Source organism: Hyperoodon ampullatus, assembly GCF_949752795.1.
Source record: "Hyperoodon ampullatus genome assembly, chromosome: 2".
NCBI classification, from domain to species: Eukaryota; Metazoa; Chordata; class Mammalia; order Artiodactyla; family Ziphiidae; genus Hyperoodon; species Hyperoodon ampullatus.
In genome coordinates, this window is record NC_136915.1 from 114,112,856 (window position 1) to 114,129,770 (window position 16,915).

General features: G+C 56.9%; 2 protein-coding genes across 2 annotated transcripts; one reads left to right on the top strand and one right to left on the bottom strand.

Moving 5' to 3' along the window:
* The first annotated feature begins 879 nt into the window (after window positions 1-879).
* ZBTB7B (zinc finger and BTB domain containing 7B) lies at window positions 880-3,202 on the top strand. Its single transcript, XM_079696663.1, has 2 exons — window positions 880-2,045; window positions 2,437-3,202. The coding sequence occupies exons 1-2, from the start codon at window positions 886-888 to the stop codon at window positions 2,900-2,902; spliced, it is 1,626 nt and encodes a 541-aa protein (XP_079552789.1). The 5' UTR covers window positions 880-885; the 3' UTR covers window positions 2,903-3,202.
* Window positions 3,203-3,421: 219 nt separating this feature from the next.
* DCST2 (DC-STAMP domain containing 2) lies at window positions 3,422-16,679 on the bottom strand (the record flags this gene model as incomplete). The annotated part of the gene is made up of 15 exons (XM_079696831.1): window positions 3,422-4,973; window positions 7,868-8,008; window positions 8,114-8,207; window positions 8,569-8,696; window positions 10,029-10,159; window positions 10,805-10,905; window positions 11,036-11,203; window positions 12,673-12,837; window positions 13,578-13,735; window positions 13,913-14,126; window positions 14,618-14,683; window positions 15,237-15,430; window positions 15,673-15,778; window positions 16,077-16,247; window positions 16,424-16,679. 15 exons carry the CDS (start codon window positions 16,677-16,679, stop codon window positions 4,928-4,930), a joined length of 2,139 nt encoding a protein of 712 aa, XP_079552957.1. The 3' UTR covers window positions 3,422-4,927.
* Window positions 16,680-16,915: the final 236 nt, after the last annotated feature.

The window sequence follows — 16,915 nt, forward strand, 5'->3', positions numbered from 1 at the left end:
CGGGGACGATGCTTATCGGTGCGGGGCAGGAAGCACCCGCGCCAGCCAGCGACACCCCAGCAAAGGGTGGCTGCTCCTTGGCCCCATGGGGGAGGGGAGGATGTGGGGGGAGGGATGCTGGGAGCTGTGTTTCCCTTTTGGCCTCTAGAAGGGGGGATCTAGAAGGGGAGATGAACTTTTAGTGGGTGGGGAAGGAGGAGGAGGAGGGTGCTGGGAAGCCACCTCTCAGGTTTGCATAGTGTTTTACTGTACACCAAATGCTTTAGGGAGATAACATAAGTTAAAGCACCTGACCTTGCCTTGAACAGTCCTTGGCGCAGTGTGAATCTGAACTCTCTCATTGGCCTCTCTCTGGGCTGAGAGGAGGTTCCATCACAAAGACTGTTACCCCACTTTTCAGATGACTGAGGCTGGCTGCCAGAGCCACCCAGAGTCCTTCAGCCAATTCTTCATGAAGCCTGAACCAGAACCCAGGCATCCTTTCTCCCAGTCCAGTGCTTCTTCCAAAGGGATGGGGAATGGGGCAGGTGAAGCAGACGGGTCTCTAGGAAAGGCCAGAAAGGCAGGGCTCCTGCTCTCACAGAGGCAGAACAGTGCACAGTGGTTAAGAACACGGACTCTGGGCCCATCGCCTGGCTTTGAACCTCTTCTGCAATTAACATAGAAAGTCGCTTCACCTGTCTGCACCTCAGGTTCCTGTCTGTGAAATGAATGCTAACTGTTACTTTAGAAGGTTGTGGAAGATGAAGTGGGTGTAAAGTACTTAGAAGACCGTCTAAATAGTCTGTAGTCACCTGGCCAACATTGGTATGTATTCCTTCCCTGGACCACCTTGCAGGGCTGAGCGCTCTTAACCTCCTTCTCTACTTGACTCTGCAGGAGAAGATGGGGAGCCCCGAGGACGACCTGATCGGGATTCCGTTCCCAGACCACAGCAGTGAGCTCCTGAGCTGCCTCAATGAGCAGCGCCAGCTGGGCCACCTATGTGACCTCACCATCCGGACACAGGGCCTTGAATACCGCACCCACCGGGCTGTGCTGGCTGCCTGCAGCCACTACTTCAAGAAGCTCTTCACTGAGGGTGGTGGCGGGGCAGTCCTGAGCGCTGGGGGCGGCGGGGCGGCTGCCGGGGGAGCAGGGGCCGGCGTGTGTGAGCTGGACTTTGTGGGGCCGGAGGCGCTGGGTGCCCTGCTCGAGTTTGCCTATACAGCCACACTGACCACCAGCAGCGCCAACATGCCGGCAGTGCTCCAGGCTGCGCGGCTGCTGGAGATCCCGTGTGTCATCGCTGCCTGCATGGAGATTCTGCAGGGCAGCGGACTAGAAGCTCCCAGCCCTGACGAGGACGACTGTGAGCGAGCTCGCCAGTACCTGGAAGCCTTCGCCACAGCCACAGCTTCAGCCTCGGGAGTTCCCAACGGTGAAGACAGCCCTCCACAGGTGCCCCTCCCACCGCCGCCACCGCCCCCTCGGCCTGTTGCCCGCCGCAGCCGCAAGCCCCGAAAAGCTTTCCTGCAGACCAAGGGGGCCCGGGCAAACCACCTAGTGCCTGAAGTGCCCACAGTGCCCACCCATCCCTTGACCTACGAGGAGGAGGAGGAGGCGACAGGCAGAGTGGGCAGCAGCGGGGGCAGTAGGCTGGGGGACAGCTACAGCCCTCCCACAGGGACTGCCTCACCCCATGAGGGGCCCCTGAGCTATGAGGCCTATGAGGGTGAGGAAGAAGAGGAGGAGCTGGCATATCCCCCGGCCTATGGGCTGGCGCAGGGTGGCGCGCCCCCGTTGTCCCCAGAGGAGCTGGGCTCAGATGAGGATGCCATCGATCCTGACCTGATGGCCTACCTGAGTTCCCTACACCAGGACGCCCTGGCACCAGGCCTAGATGGCCAGGACAAGCTAGTGCGCAAACGCCGCTCCCAGATGCCGCAGGAGTGCCCGGTCTGCCACAAGATTATCCACGGGGCTGGCAAACTGCCACGCCACATGAGGACCCATACGGGTGAGAAGCCCTTCGCCTGTGAAGTCTGCGGCGTCCGTTTCACTCGGTGAGCACCAGTGGGGAAGGGGTGCAGCAGGGGCTATGTCGAGTGGGAGGGAGGAAGGGATTATGAGACCTGAGGTGTGGAGGCAGGTGATCCTGGAGGGACTGGGGTGGTGATGCCCAGGGTGAGGAGAGAGACCAGGATAGGGAGACCAGGAGAAAGAAAGTCAAGGGAGGTAGGTCTGGGGCATGAAAGATTTGGCTGTGCTGGAGGCAGAGTGGGTGGTGGCCGGGCCCAGTTAAGCTGCGGGCAAGTCAGCAAGGGTCTCCTGGGGCAGTAATAGGGAAACAAATGGTGGGGGACGGGAGTGGGACAAGGCCTGGGAACCCGGCCAGGATGACCCAGGGATCACATCCTGAACCGTTTCCTTGCCCCTCCCCCTTGCCTGTGCCAGGAATGACAAGCTGAAGATCCACATGAGGAAGCACACAGGAGAGCGCCCCTACTCATGCTCGCACTGCCCAGCCCGCTTCCTGCACAGCTATGACCTCAAGAACCACATGCACCTGCACACAGGGGACCGGCCCTATGAGTGCCACCTGTGCCACAAGGCTTTCGCCAAGGAGGACCACCTGCAGCGCCACCTCAAAGGCCAGAACTGCCTGGAGGTGCGCACCCGGCGGCGCCGCAAGGACGATGCGCCCCCTCACTACCCCCCGCCCTCTGCCGCCACCCCGACCCCTGCTGGCCTCGACCTCTCCAATGGCCACTTGGACAATTTCCGACTCTCTCTGGCTCGATTCTGGGAGGAGCCAGCCCCTACTGGGCCCCCAGTCTCCACCCCGGGGCCCCCTGATGACGATGAGGAGGAGGGGGCACCCACCACACCTCAGGCTGAAGGTGCCATGGAGTCCTCTTAAAGAGGGACGAGTGGCCGAGCTGGAGCAGCACGGGGCCGGGATGCCCATGCTGAGCAGCGGGAGTGTGCAGCAGAGACGGCGCTGGGGTCCGGGCACTGAGCCTCCCTGGCATCGGAAATTGGGCCCTTCCCTCAGAGCTCTCATTCCAGTTCCAAGCTGAGAAGGTTTTGGGGCAGAGGCTCCCCAGATTGGGGTGCTCTCCCAAGGGAGTGATACATACGATATTATGTATATATTTACAGCTCCATTGTAAAGGTGGGGTCCCTGTCCCCAGCTGCTCCTGGGGAGTAGAAGCAATAATGTATTTCTGATTTGTGGGGTCCCTCTTCGGCTATGCGGGTTTCTAGGGGGTGGGGGGCTTGGGACCAAAGCCTTGCCCTGCCCCCATGCCCCTTGGGGTTTTGGCTGTGTAAGGGGGTGAAGGACTGCCCCTCCCTTTCGAGACCCCTCCTTCCTGGTTTCTGTTCCCTTTTCCTGGCAGTGAATTATGCAAAGGGGGGCGGCAAAGGAAGGGTAAGTGGGGGAAAGCAAGGTAGAAGCTTGAAAGACTGGGGGACTGGGCCTGTAAGGAAGGAGCCATCCTAGTCCCCCTCCGCCCTGCTCCCAGCGCTGAGTCATGGGGTCCTGGAGAAGGGGGCGGGGTGGCCTGATTGGTTCGCCCGCCCCTGGGGGCAGCGGGAGGGGCCCCGCCCAACTACGGGAGCTGCTGCTGGTTCTCCTCCCCTCCCCTCCCGAGTCGCTGGGCAGGGAATGTCTTGTTCCCGCCGCTCCCTCCCCGGGGCCAGAGGGCAGGGCGGGCCGGGCGGTGGCCTACCCTCTTCTCCTCCTCCCCGCCCAGGTGCAAGCCGGAGCCGCCGACACCGCTGCCGCCCCTGACTCACGCCGCCCCCGGGCTGGCGCGGTGCAGGGTGTGGGACAGGGTGAGGGGTTGGGGGCAGCCTTGCGGAGAACGGGAGAGCCGGCGCCATCTGGCGGCCGTGCCCTGCGCGGGCGAGCGCCCCTGGCGGCCACTTCCAGCGAGCCGTCTTCTCTCAACCTCCACCACCCCAGCTGGTGAGCGGCGCCCCCTTGCCAAGGCCGGGGCAAATAGCTTCTTGCTTGGCCGCAAGGAAGGTGGGCTGCGGACCTGTGGGAAAGGGATCCTTTCCCCAGACCCTTGCCAGCCGGGCTTCCTGTTGGGTCGAGGAGAGTAATCCCCTCACTCTACCCTTAGGATTGAATCCACCCCCGGTCTGTACATAGCCTTTTCTGTTGGTCTTGTTGAAATCTAGTTGCAGATTTTTAACTACCCAATTCTGCTGGGGGTGGGGGTATCTCCTCCCCGCCTTCCTCGCTGGGTGCTGGACCCCATTCTGCCTGGGCTCTGCCTTGCACTATTTCCCCTCCCTGGCCTGGCGGCTCCTCCCCCTCCTTAAAAGGGGCAGGTTCAGGGGCCCGGTGCTCTCCCTCCCCCCCATGCACCCCCATGCCCATTTGCACAGCTGCCCAGGTACCCCCAATAGTGGGGGGGGTCACAGGGAGGGGGTAGCGGGACCAGTCCTTGTATCTATTTAAAAAGTGATGATGTAATATATTGGGGTAGGGGGAGGTCGGGTTGCCCTGGGCCTCATCTTAGCATTTCAGGTGATGGGAGAGCCCAGGGCTGAGGAGACCTGGGGCCTAGCCCCAGGGAGTGAGGACAATGTGGCCTCCCCCCTCCCCCCTTGCGGCTTCTCCACTCAGTGCCTTACGGGGTGGGGGGGAGGCCATCCCCCCTCCCCTGTTCCCCTCCCCTTGCCCTGCCCCCCACCTCGGGTGTAAGTGACAGGAAGAAATAATAATTTAAGATTCACACTTGTGTCCACCTTTGGTTTCTTTATTTTGGAGATAGGCGGGAGGGATCGGGAGGAGAGGGAAATGAGACACAGAGGGACTGGGGTTCTGAAGCAGGGAAGCGGCTGCTTTGGGGGCAGAGGATTTCTGAGGTGGTCAGGAGGGCTGAGGGGGCATGGGTATGCTGACAGACTGGGCCTCACGTGGGTGCTGCTACCTGTGCCTCCTCTTCCAAGGCCCCTTTTCCTCATCCAGGTCACTAGCGAGGAGAGGAAGGGGGGTGGCCCAGTCACCAACATTCTGTTTTCACAGGTGCATTCCTGCCTCCCGCCTCTGCCCCATCTGTTCAGATTTGGCTCCTGTAATTTACCAGCCACTGCTGCTCTCACAGGCCCCCCAAAGCAAACCAGCTCATGGCTGTAGATAGCTTCTGATTTTAGGCTGAGAGATGAGTGGGCAGCGATTTGCCCGAGGTCATGTGGGTAGTAAGGGCAGAACCAGCAGTGACCTTGGGAATAATAGCCGCTCAAGGCTCAAGCTATCCCCTCTGGCGACCCAGCTTTTAACTTCACTGAGCCCTCTGGAACCTCTAAAAATAAAACTTTGCTTCCCCTTCAACCCCTCAACTCATTACTACTTCCAGTGCCCCATTCGCCCTGGAATGTGACCACTGGAAAGTTTTCTTTGCAGTCCTCCCAAGTGGAGGTTGCTTGCCTTTCTCAAATTCGGCAGGCCTGGGGCGTATTGCAAAGTCCCTGGCTGCCATGGCAGCTACACCCCTGGGCTGTGGCCATCTCCCCAGGCCTCACAGACACCCTGCCATACCCATCCAGGGTGCTGGTACCAGACTCGGGCTGTTGGCGAGGCCCAGCCGCCTCCTCACTAGTGGGCGGACTTTTCCAACACTCTGGCCTTTCAGTCCTCAACCTCCTTGGCCATAATGACCTTCACCTCTGCTCCCACTCTGACCTCACCCTCAACCTTGGCCACTGTCTTCATTTATCCCCTAATTCTTCCCAGGCGTGGCCCATCCTCTGTGTCCCTCCTGGCCTCTGCTCTAACACCCCCGTCGAGACATAGACCTAGGACTGCCCCCTGGGGTCTCAGTGCCTTCTCTTCCCCAAAGTCAGTCATCTCAGACACTCCTGACTAAAGACACCCCAATTCTCTCCCCATCTTATCCTTCTGACCTGCCCAGAAAAAACCTTCAACCCTGGAATCCTGTTCATGGCTACCACATTTGCTCGAAAAAACCCGCATAACCAAGCACGCTGGAGTCAATCATTACACGTTATTATGGTTTTCAACTTCATCGGAGCCTGTAATGCTACCTGGAAATCTCTTAACCTCCCCCGCTGGCTCCGTTGCACAGTCCCCAAGGCAGATATTTCAGCCTCCACCACCCACTCCTTGAAACTTTTATTCCACTCCCAGACCCCTTCTTTGCTGTCTTAGCAGGTGTGCTTGCCTCCTACCCCCGGCCCCCACCCTCCCTGAGAAAAGCAAGGCCACCAGACTGGAGCAGGCTCGGCTCTGCTCAGAGGAACATACCCTCTCCCCTCCTGCCTCAGGCGAGCCCGCTCCTATTTGAGGCCACCCTGTTCACCTGGCCTTAGATCCCATCTCTCTGGCATCCCTCTCTCTTCAGCGCTCTCTTTTTCACCTCTGAAATGCTCAAATCCCCCTATACTTGGATAAAGAAAAATCCTTTAGGTTCCCTTCAAGCTACTCTGTGGCATGTGGGATCTTCCCAGACCAGGGCACGAACCTGTGCCCCCTGCATCGGCAGGCGGACTCTCAACCACTGCACCACCAGCGAAGCTCCAAGCTACCCTTTTGTTCTATGAAGCTAACTCCCTCCTCTTTACCATCAAGCTTCCTTTTTTTAACTACTGCAGTTATATTAAAAAGAAAAAGAATTCTCCAACTTCTTGCAACAGTGACACAGAGCCGCGTACCCCATTTCTGTTTCTGAGTCTTCTCTACCAGTCATCCCCCCTCAACCCATTAAGACTGGTGTTGGCCTTCCCCACACCATGAGAAATGTTCCCACAAGCCACTCCAAGGATCTCTCAACTGCCAAATTCAATGGCCAATCTTCAGGCTTCATCCCACTTGATCATCTCACAGCGTTTGATATGCTTGGCTCCCTGTTCCTAGCCTCTCCCCTCCTTGGCTTGTCATTGGGCCCCTCAGGGTTCTGTCCTTGTCCCCTCCTCTCCTGCCCTGCCCTCTGCCAGGGTGATCTAGCTCATCCTCTCTCTTACAGTCTCTAAGTCAACATCCCCCCCAAAAGACACCTCTGGCCCAGAGCCCTGCCCTTTTCTAACTGTCCCCTGGGCATCTCCCGCTGGATTCCCTACAGATACCTCAAAGGTCTCGAACTGGGCCATTCCTCTTTCTGCAGAACCTGTTTCTCCTCTTGCCTTAACACCGCCCAGTCCCAAGCATAAACTCCCTGTCATTCTCAGCACCTCAATCCTGAGGCCATCACCAACTTTTCCTGAGATAAGACAGCCTCCTCTCTGGTCTCCCTGTTCCTGCCCAGCCTCCATTCTGCCTCCTTAGCTTACTGTCCTAAAAGACAAATATGATTATATCACTTTCTGACTGAGGATCTTCAGATGGCGAAGTGAGGCGCTCTCCCACCTCTCCCTGCCTCATCTCCCAGCATGCTCTGCGGTCTCCACCTGGCCACACATACACGTCTCCCTGAGCTCCGCCCACCCCGGAGCACCGTGCACCTCCTAAGTGTCTCGCGTTCTCCAAACTCACACACAAAAGCCTCCCCCTGGAATGCTCTCCTCCACTCCTCAGCCTAACAAACTGCCCCCAAACCCACCTCTTTTTTCACTTCTTCTATGAAGCCTTCATTGATATCCCCCCATCCCAAATTGGTTGTTCTGTCCTCTGTGCTGCCCAGAGCCTGCTTCACTCCTTGATCGGGGCGCTCTCCACATTTGTCACTGATCTATTTGATGTCACTCTCCCCCACCATTTGGTGGGCTCCTCCAGGGCAAGCCTCCCTTCCCTCCCCTCCCTTTATCTCCATCTCCAGCTCTAGCAGGGGACCAGGCACCCAAGAAGCCCTTGGTAAATGTGACAGAACATCTTAGGCCTCCCAGGCCCCAACTCCTTCAGCTTTCTGCTCACCTGAATTCAGAGCTGGAATCCGATAAGGGGGGCCTGCCCAGCGTTTCTTGGAGCCATTGCTGCAGTAACGCCTCCTGCTCAGGACCCTTTCTGCGAGCTGCCGCCAGCCATAGGCGGGGGCCGTCCTCATCACTGGAGTCCCTGGAGAAGCCTCCCATCTCAGTAGCCCACAGAGGTCCTGGGGGAGGGGTGGCTGCTCCCACTGCCCCCACAGACTCCGGCCACCCCATGTCACTGGAGACTCACAGCTCCAGGTCCAGCTCCCCCTGATAGGAGAGGGGAGATGCACACACGGAGCAGGTGTTGTCCAGGAGGCGGAAGCAGGTGAGACAGAAGAGACCTGGAGGAGGCCGGGAGGAAAGGAGGTAAACTTGTACCCCCCCAACCACTGTGCTCCCCAGCTTTCAGCCCTTGCCTCCCCGACCCCACCCTTGGGAGGACCATCCTCATCAAGCGGTGCACACTAGGGAGTTGCTGCAACGCCACTTGCATATAAATTCTATTTGCACCGGAGGATTAAGGCTCACAGAGAAAATGAGCTACCTGAGGGTTCTGTGTAAATGAGGACGTGCATAGTAATGAAGGGAGGGGTACAAAAGGTGAGGTACAGGAGAAGTCCATAAAAGAAGGACAACAGCTGACTGTCATATGCAAATGTGGTGAGTCCCAGAAGGGAGAGGCATACTCCCCAGGAGTCTCACCTCGGCAGCCTGGGGTACTGCAGGACACCGAATTCTCTGTGTCCCCCTCATCCTGGAGCTGCCCGCAGCCCAGGCAGTAGGTCTGGTGTTGCCTAGAGTGGCTGATAAACGGAGCCAGGCAGGAGCACCTGAGGAGAGGGGCCCCAGACACTAAGCAGGCCAGCCCAATATATCCAGACAAAAATGTAATTCAAAAAGATACATACACCCCTGGGACTTCCCTGGTGGCGCAGTGGTTAAGAATCTGCCTGCCAATGCAGGGGACACGGGTTCGAGCCCTGGCCTGGGAAGATCCCACATGCCATGCAGCAACTAAGCTGCTGTGTCACAACTACTGAGACTGTGCTCTAGAGCCTGCGAGCCACAACTACTGAGCCTGCGAGCCACAACTGCTGAAGCCTGTGCGCCTAGAGCCCCTGCTCCACAACAAGAGAAGCCACTGCAATGCGAAGCTCGCACACTGCAGCAAAGAGTAGCCCCCACTCACCGCAACTAGAGAAAGCCCGTGTGCAGCAATGAAGACCCAACGTAGCCAAAAATTAATTAATTAATTAAAAAGATACATACACCTCTATGTTCATAGCAGCACTATTCACAATAGCCAAGACATGGAAACAACCTAAATTTCCAAGGACAGATGAATGGATAAAGAAGATGTGGTACATATATACAATGGAATACTACTCAGCCATAAAAAAGAATGAAATAATGCCATTTGCGGCAACATGGATGGACCTAGATATTATCATACTAAGTGAAGTCAGCCAGCAAGAGAAATACTATGTGATATGGCTTATACATGATATCTAAAATATGACACAAATGAACATTTATGAAACAGAAACAGACTCACAGACATGTGGTTGCCAAAGGGGAGGGGGGTGAGGGAGGGATGGAGTGGGAGTTTGGGGTTAGCAGATGCAAACTATTATATATAGAATGGATAAACAACAAGGTCCTACTGTATAGCACAGGGAACTATATTCAATATCCTGTGATAAACCATAAAGGAAAAGAATATATATTAAAAAAGAGTTTATGTGTGTGTGTGGCTGGATCACTTTGCTATACAGCAGAAATTAACACAACATTGTAAATCAACTATATTTCAATTTTTAAATTAATTAATTTTTTAGAAAAAGCAGGCCAGCCCAGCCAGCGTAACTAACCCTTATCTTCTCTAGCACCACCCTCCAAACCAAGGGTAGCGCTTCCTGAAGGCAAACCTCCATCCCTCTGACTATAGCAACAACATCTCTGCCTCCTGTCCTCCTCCTCCTTTCACTCCCCACCCCTAAGAATTCTCATCCCCAATCCATTCATGCATGAATGCCATGGAATGAGCACCCTCTTCAAACAAACCTCTGGACACCTAGGAAGGACAGTGATCCATTCTGACCTCTGGCTCTTTTTCTACCCCCTCCCACCCCACTTCATATAAGGAAGGACAGTGGGCTCACCGCCTGGCCAGCACCTGGAGGACACTCATGTGGCCCTGGTCAGCTGCCCGTCTCCTCACTGATCGGTGCAGGGCGGCCAAAAGCTTGGTTCGGCGGCTCAGAAGTACATTGTAGAGGTAGGAGATCCTCTCCTGCCGGAGGGGAGGTCAAGGATGGCGTCCCCTTGATCCTGTTTCTTCTACCTGGAATGCCCTCTGCTCCCACCTCACTCCCTACCTTTGCCTTCTGTCCAGCTCCTATGAATCCCTCTAGGCTGGGCTCAATGCCCCTTCCTGGGGGAAGACTTTGGGACTTCCCTAGGTGGATTCACCCATTCCCTCCTCTGGGTTTCCATAGCACTTTATTCATTCCTTAATAAAAACACTTTTTTCATTGTAACATGTGGTTAAAAGCCTGTCCAGCCTGCCTCAAGACTGTGTCTGGTTCACCTTGGCATCCTTGAGGCCAGCACGGTAACTGGCATATGGTAGATGCTCAGTGAGTGAGTCATAAATGAGTAAACAAATGGTGAGTTTCCATTCACACCTCAACATGTTAACATGGCTCCTGTCCCTCCAGGGTTTTAACAAAACTTTGGAGGCAAGCTTTGTCTCAGAAAGCCCTGCCCCAAGAGGCACCATCTCTGCCATCTGCAGTCCAGATCATTTGCTTTGGGGTTCAACCAGAGGAGAGAGAGCTGGGCTGCTGAAGGCCTCTTAACTCCCCCAAACCAAGACAGACAGCCATGAGCTTAGCAGCCTGGGGAGGGGGGCAGGAACTGGCCACGGACCCCTCACCTGCTCCCGGGATGGGTAGTAGGAGGCACAGATGACCCGCCGCAGGCGACTGACATAGCTGCCGAACAAAGTGACGAAGAAGCACAGGCCATACATGACACCTGGGGGCACAGCAGACACAGTAAGCCACTGCCGGAGGACACGAGGTGCCAGCCACGCTCACCCTCAGCAGTCTGCGCCTCCTTCCCTGAATGGCGTCTATTCCCCCAGTGCCCTCAGGGGTGTGGATACCGATGAGTATGTAACCAGTGATGTTGGGCTCCAAGGGACGCAGGAGGCAGCGCTGGGACAAGATGCTGATGTTGCCTTGCTGCAGGACATCAAATGCCGACGCCAGGTCGCGGTAAATCTTCCCAGTAGAGCCAGTGCCTTCCACAGTTATGGATAGTAGCACAGGGCCTGGCACCAAGACACTGTGTGAGGGATGCTCTTGGCAGCTGCCCACTCCCCCATGCCGGAAAGGCCATACTTTCTGGAGGGTGGAGAGTAGACAGTGCAGGGCATAGAGATGGCCCCCAGGCCCTCAGCCAGGGGTCCTGGATGCCCTAGGCACCCTCATGGTGCCCTGGGGCCCAACATCAGCCCTTGGCACCTGGGACCGGCTCCACAGTCCAGAGCTGGCTGGCACTGGTGCCTGGTCTGCCTTCCCAGGCTACCAGATTTGAAATGACCTTAATGGTCAGTGAGTCCACCCCCTGACTCCGTGGCCACCCAGAAGCATTTATTTTAAAGCATTTGCCTGGGGGAGGAAAGGATTGGGAGTTTGGGATTAGCAGATGCAAACTATTATATATAGAATGGATAAACAAGGTCCTACTGTATAGCACTGGGAACTATATTCAATATCCTGGGATAAACTATAATGGAAAAGAATAGGAAAAATAATATATATATTATGTATAACTGAATCACTTTTCTGTACAGCAGAAATTAACACAACATTGTAAGTCAACTATACTTCAATAAAATTTAAAATTAAAAAGAAATGAAGCATTTGCTCAGCATTGACTGTGTAGCGGGTACTGAACTAAGTGTTCTATGGATTGTTTTGGGGTTTTTGTTTGTTTGTTTGTTTGTTTTTTGGCTGTATTGGATCTTCGTTGCTGCATGCGGGCTTTCTCTAGTTGCAGCGAGCGGGGGCTACTCTTCGTTGCGGTGCGCGGGCTTCTCATTGCGGTGGCTTCTCTTTGTTGTGGAGCATGGGCTCTAGGCGCGCGGGCTTCAGCAGTTGTGGCACACGGGCTCAGTAGTTGTGGCTCGTGGGCTCTAGAGCGCAGCCTCAGTAGTTGTGGCGCACAGGCTTAGTTGCTCTGCGGCATATGGATCTTCCCGGACCAGGGCTCGAACTCATGTCCCCTGCATTGGCAGGTGGACTCTCAACCACTGTGCCACCAGGGAAATCCCATGTTCTGGGTTTTTTTTTTTTTTTACTTTTTCTGTTGGGCCTCTGGTATACAGGATTAGATTAATTCTATTCTGTGGTTTGTGGCACACACTCAATCAAAGGTCCACCAGCCACTTAGCACATGTGGTCTCATTTACTCCTTAGAGCCACCCAGAGAGGTTGCTACCATGATTGTGCCATGGTTCAGATGAGGAAACTGAAGGTCTGGGAGGTTCAGCAAGGTTGCTCAAGGTCACCATCTGGTAAAGGACGCTACTGAGATTTGAACCCAGGCCAGTCTGACTTTAGAGCTTGTGTTTTTAGCTATTCTGTTATGGCATAATCTTGAACTGGGCACAGGGGTTACCAGGCAGAGGATAGAGCTGGAGGAGTGGCAATGTCAGGGGCTGGTAAGTATGAGTGACATGGGGACATTCAGGCAATCCCCCAGGACTGAGGGAGCTAAGGAGGTTCGGGCACTCACTGCGGGCCACGATCTCCCCCTGCAGCTGGTACCGGGCCAGGTCCAGGACCCAGAAGATGGCATAGTCCAAGAAGACCAGGAGGAAAACGAGGAGGAGGTGCCGGAGAAGGCGGAAGGTTGCCAGGATGTAAAAAATCTGCTCCCACTGGGACAAGAAGATGGAGCCTGGGTAGAGGAGAGCTGGTCAGGAGGACGTTCCCCAATTTTCCCACCCACCAGAACCCAGCTCCTACAGAGATCTCTCTCCCGGAGGCAGCTCCTGCCCCTGATCAAGCTGGAGCCTGTCTGCTCATCTGGAAGATGCGGGAGCTGTGAGGACCCTTGGGCAAAGGTGGGAAGCACTCTTTGTGGGCAGGGGCTCCGTGGCTAGAGGTGCAGGCCTAGCATCTCCACCTGGGCCTGGTGACCTATTTCCAGTCTCTAGGAATCCTCCCTCCTGAGGCATCCTTGATACGCCTACCTGGCCCTCCACTTCACAGACAGCACTGCCCACCCCTGCCCAGCTGCATCACCTCCATATCAGCACAGGCACACTTCCTGCTCGCCACCCTGCCCCCCACCAAAAGCCTCCCCAACTTCACTTCCCTTGCTCCATACCCACTCCCTACCCATCCTTCCCTCCGTCCTGACATCCAGGGTGCTCCCAGAAGCATCATCTTCCCCTTCTCTCTCTGTCTGCGTGCTCTGAGGGACCCTACTTTCCCTTTTCAGACTGAGGGCTCCCCAAAGACAGGGTTGTGTCTCCCCCCAGACGGAAATTTCCTTCAGCTCTGGCCTGTCTCCCCTACCTCTTGTCCTGCCCTGAGCCCCGGCCTGTGCACGGCACTTCTGGGCAGGGCAGTAGGGTTGGGGGAATCCCTGGCCTCCCTTAAGGGTCCCTGTCTCCGGGTCCTCAGGGCCCTCACCCGGCTGGATGTAGTGTCTGGCCTCACGGGCACTGAGTGGCAGCACCGTGGGCAATCCCGCCACGGAGCGAACAGCATCCATGCGCAGGAATCGGCTGGTGATGTAGAAGTTGTCGAAATTGTCCCAGTTCAGGTAGCGGTATCGGTAACACACGGCTCTGGCGGGGCACACGTGAGGCCCCTCAGCACCCCCCGACCAGACCCCCCAAGGCAGGGCACCCTCCCCCGCCCCCAACCCTGCCCCGAAACGCCAACCTCCCATGATGCCATGGGCATGGGCTGGCCCCCCAGCAGCCCTAGCTCTCCACCCTCACACCCGTCCTCCATCCCCTCACTGGAGGTAGAGAAGCACGAGCAGCAGAGGTGTGGTGTAGCCCATCAGAGCCAAGGCCTCTCGGACGCGGTACAGCTTCATGCTGACAGCTTCGTGGAGGTCCAGAGCTACCTGGGACAGGCTCCGAGAGGCATTGAGATCCACAGAGAAGTGGTGGGTGGCTGTCATGTTGAACTCAAACTCCTGACGCACCTGGTTAATCAAACTCCTCACGGCTGAGGTCCGCGGGTCCAAGGGAGAGGCAAGCAAGGAGAGTTAGGACGGGGTGGGGCTGCACTCGGGAGGGGCCTGGTCAGCCCAGGGGTCCCACGGCTCACAGGCCAGCCAGGAACCCCCAGTGTTGGGACCTACAGTGGACTGAGGAGGGGACAAAGTCTCCACAGCCTATGCCACTGACGCTGCGTGCTTAGCACCAGCCTTACGTCTCCACAACGAACATCTCAATGACCTGCTGCGAGGACAGGGGACCTTGCTTCTCTCCCCAGCTCCTGCTCTCAAGTCAGGCTTTGAGGAAGCACCTCCTCTTCTCTGGGCCCCAATTTCCTAATCTGTACAGCATGGACACTGTCCTGGGTAACCTCTTGAGGTCATTTCCTGCATTTTCATTCATGGTCTGGGAGCACTCCTGGGGTGGCACATCCTGGGAGGAGGGAGGGAGGCCTCTCAGGAGCACCGCATGCAGCAGGGCCACGAGGGGATCACTCACGGGTGACGATGCTCTCGCGCAGGAAGGTTTGGATGTACCCGGGGATGATGCAGAAAACCTGGACCACTGAAAGCCGAGACTGAGTGTCAGCAGGGGCAGAGAGACACAGCCTGCCTCTCCCACCTCCAGGGATCTTGCTCTCACAGGGCCCCCTGACTTTTCATTTTTCCTACTAGCCTCCACACTGGCTCAAAACATTTTGGTTGGGCTTCCCTGGTGGCGCAGTGGTTGAGAGTCCGCCTGCCGATGCAGGGGACGCGGGTTCGTGCCCCGGTCTGGGAAGATCCCACATGCCCCGGAGCGGCTGGGCCCGTGAGCCATGGCCACTGAGCCTGTGCGTCCGGAGCCTGTGCTCCGCAACGGGAGAGGCCACAACAGTGAGAGGCCCGCGTACCGCAAAAAAACAAAAACAAAAACAAAAAACCATTTTGGCTTCTCCTTATTACCCCACCCTCCACATTGGTTCCTCCCTATCTGCCCCCCCAATCCCACAAAGGGCGCATCATCCTTATTGGTCCCGTATTTATTGCCCCCCATTGGGCCCCTGGGCCCACCCTCCCACCTGACCCCTACATTTGCCGGGCCCCCAATCCTGCCGGCGAGCCCTTGGCTCTCTCACCACTGGCAAGTCCACACAGCATCAGCTTGAAGGGCATGAGCACATAACACAGGTGGTAGGCTTGTGGTATGACCTGCATGCAGCTGTCCTTGGCGTCATCGAAGACCCGAGCACACTTCAAGTAAGGGTTGCCCAGCTCCGAGTTGCACACGTCGCCGATGTGCAGGAGCCAGTACCACACGTTCCGCAGGGCCCTGGCTGGGGATGGCTGCGGGGCTGGTACCCAGGAGTCCTACAGCATCTTCTCGGGGGGTGGGTGGGGAACACCAGGACAGCACCCAGAGCTGGAGAGGCTCATGGTCAGGGGCCTGGCTGTGCTATATCCAGTGGGAACTAGTCAACACCCAGGCGGGGCCCAAAAAGTCCTGGACGGGGTGTGAGGGTGAAGAGACTGGGTGAATTTTGACCCCCGCCCCAAACAAACATGTTAATGTACTGACCTATGTGCTTCACGCCATCCATGATTGACCGGAAGAACTTTCGGACCCGGTCAGCCACCTCCTTGGCCTTCTGGGCAATGGCTTTAATCTTGTTCAGGGCACCTGAGAGGCAGGGGCAGGGGTACTGTTGGATCTCCTCCTCCGGGGGAGGAGGTTCTCACCATTGCCCTGGAGTAGGGAGTGGAGGGGGCCTGCCACTCGGGAAATGGGCAGCCCAGATGCTTGGGTCTGGGAAATAGTTCATCTGGCGGTGGAGCAGGCCTGAGAGCGAGGGTCAGGGGGTCTAACAGGGTGCTTTGAGGTTAGGGCCCAGGACCAACGGAGAGGAACGAAGCCAGAGGATGGTAGAATGCGCAGGACGAGGGGGAACTTGGGGGTCCGTGGAGATGGGCGGCCTTACTGACGAGGGGCTGCCTGGCCCTCTCCAGCACTTCGGCGGTCTGGTTCAGGGCCAGTTCTGCCCCACAGGCCACAGCCTCGCTGGCCCGGGTGAAGTTGCGCAGGGTGTTGGCACAAGGCCCTTGCAGTACCAACCCAAAGGCAGCCACCAGTAGCAGTGTCCGGCCCTGCTCTGGGGAGAGAGCTCCCTCAGAACCAGGCCCCCAGCCTGGCACATGGCGGCATATATCGTACAAGTGCCTTATAGAAGCCTTGAGAGTATTTCCCTCAACCGCCCTCTCCCTCAAGATCCCTCCTGCCCCAGCCCCTGCCCCAGGGCCCACCCCTTCCACTGGGTGCCAAGCTCACTGGAGAAGGCCTGGGGCAGCAACAGGAGGACGGTGACTCGGACCTGGCGGGAGAATCCCATGCCCAGACCAAGGAAGGCGGCCAAAGTGAGGGTGCCCACCAGGCAGCCCCAGGGGCTGCGCCCTTCCACCAGCAGCTCCAGGAGCCCATAGGCTGTGGCCAAGGACAAGCCCAGGATAAAGCCCCCCGTGCTGCGGGCCATGGCCCACGCCATGCTCGGCTCCTCCGCCCCAACGGGGTGCACAGCATCCTTCATGACTTTGGGCACGGCTGTGGAGACTAAATGTTTCCCTGTCTCCAGGAGATGCCCACCAGGTTCTGTGGCTCTTAAAGGCCCTAGAATTTCTCACTGAATTCTAAGGTTCCGGAGGGCTTTTGTTGTATCTTGGAATTCTTTATCCAGTTGCAGAGGGATAGGTAGATCTCTAATCTCCACATTTCACAGCAGAGGGATTCAAAGACACAGAACCCAGACAGGCTGTGGGTGAGGTG

Bases quoted from the DNA above. Each gene is read 5' to 3' on its own strand.
- ZBTB7B (XM_079696663.1), top strand. From the start codon at position 886: ATGGGGAGCCCCGAGGACGACCTGATCGGGATTCCGTTCCCAGACCAC. The intron at 2,046-2,436 runs GTGAGCACCAGT...TGCCTGTGCCAG, and splicing joins TGCGGCGTCCGTTTCACTCG to GAATGACAAGCTGAAGATCC.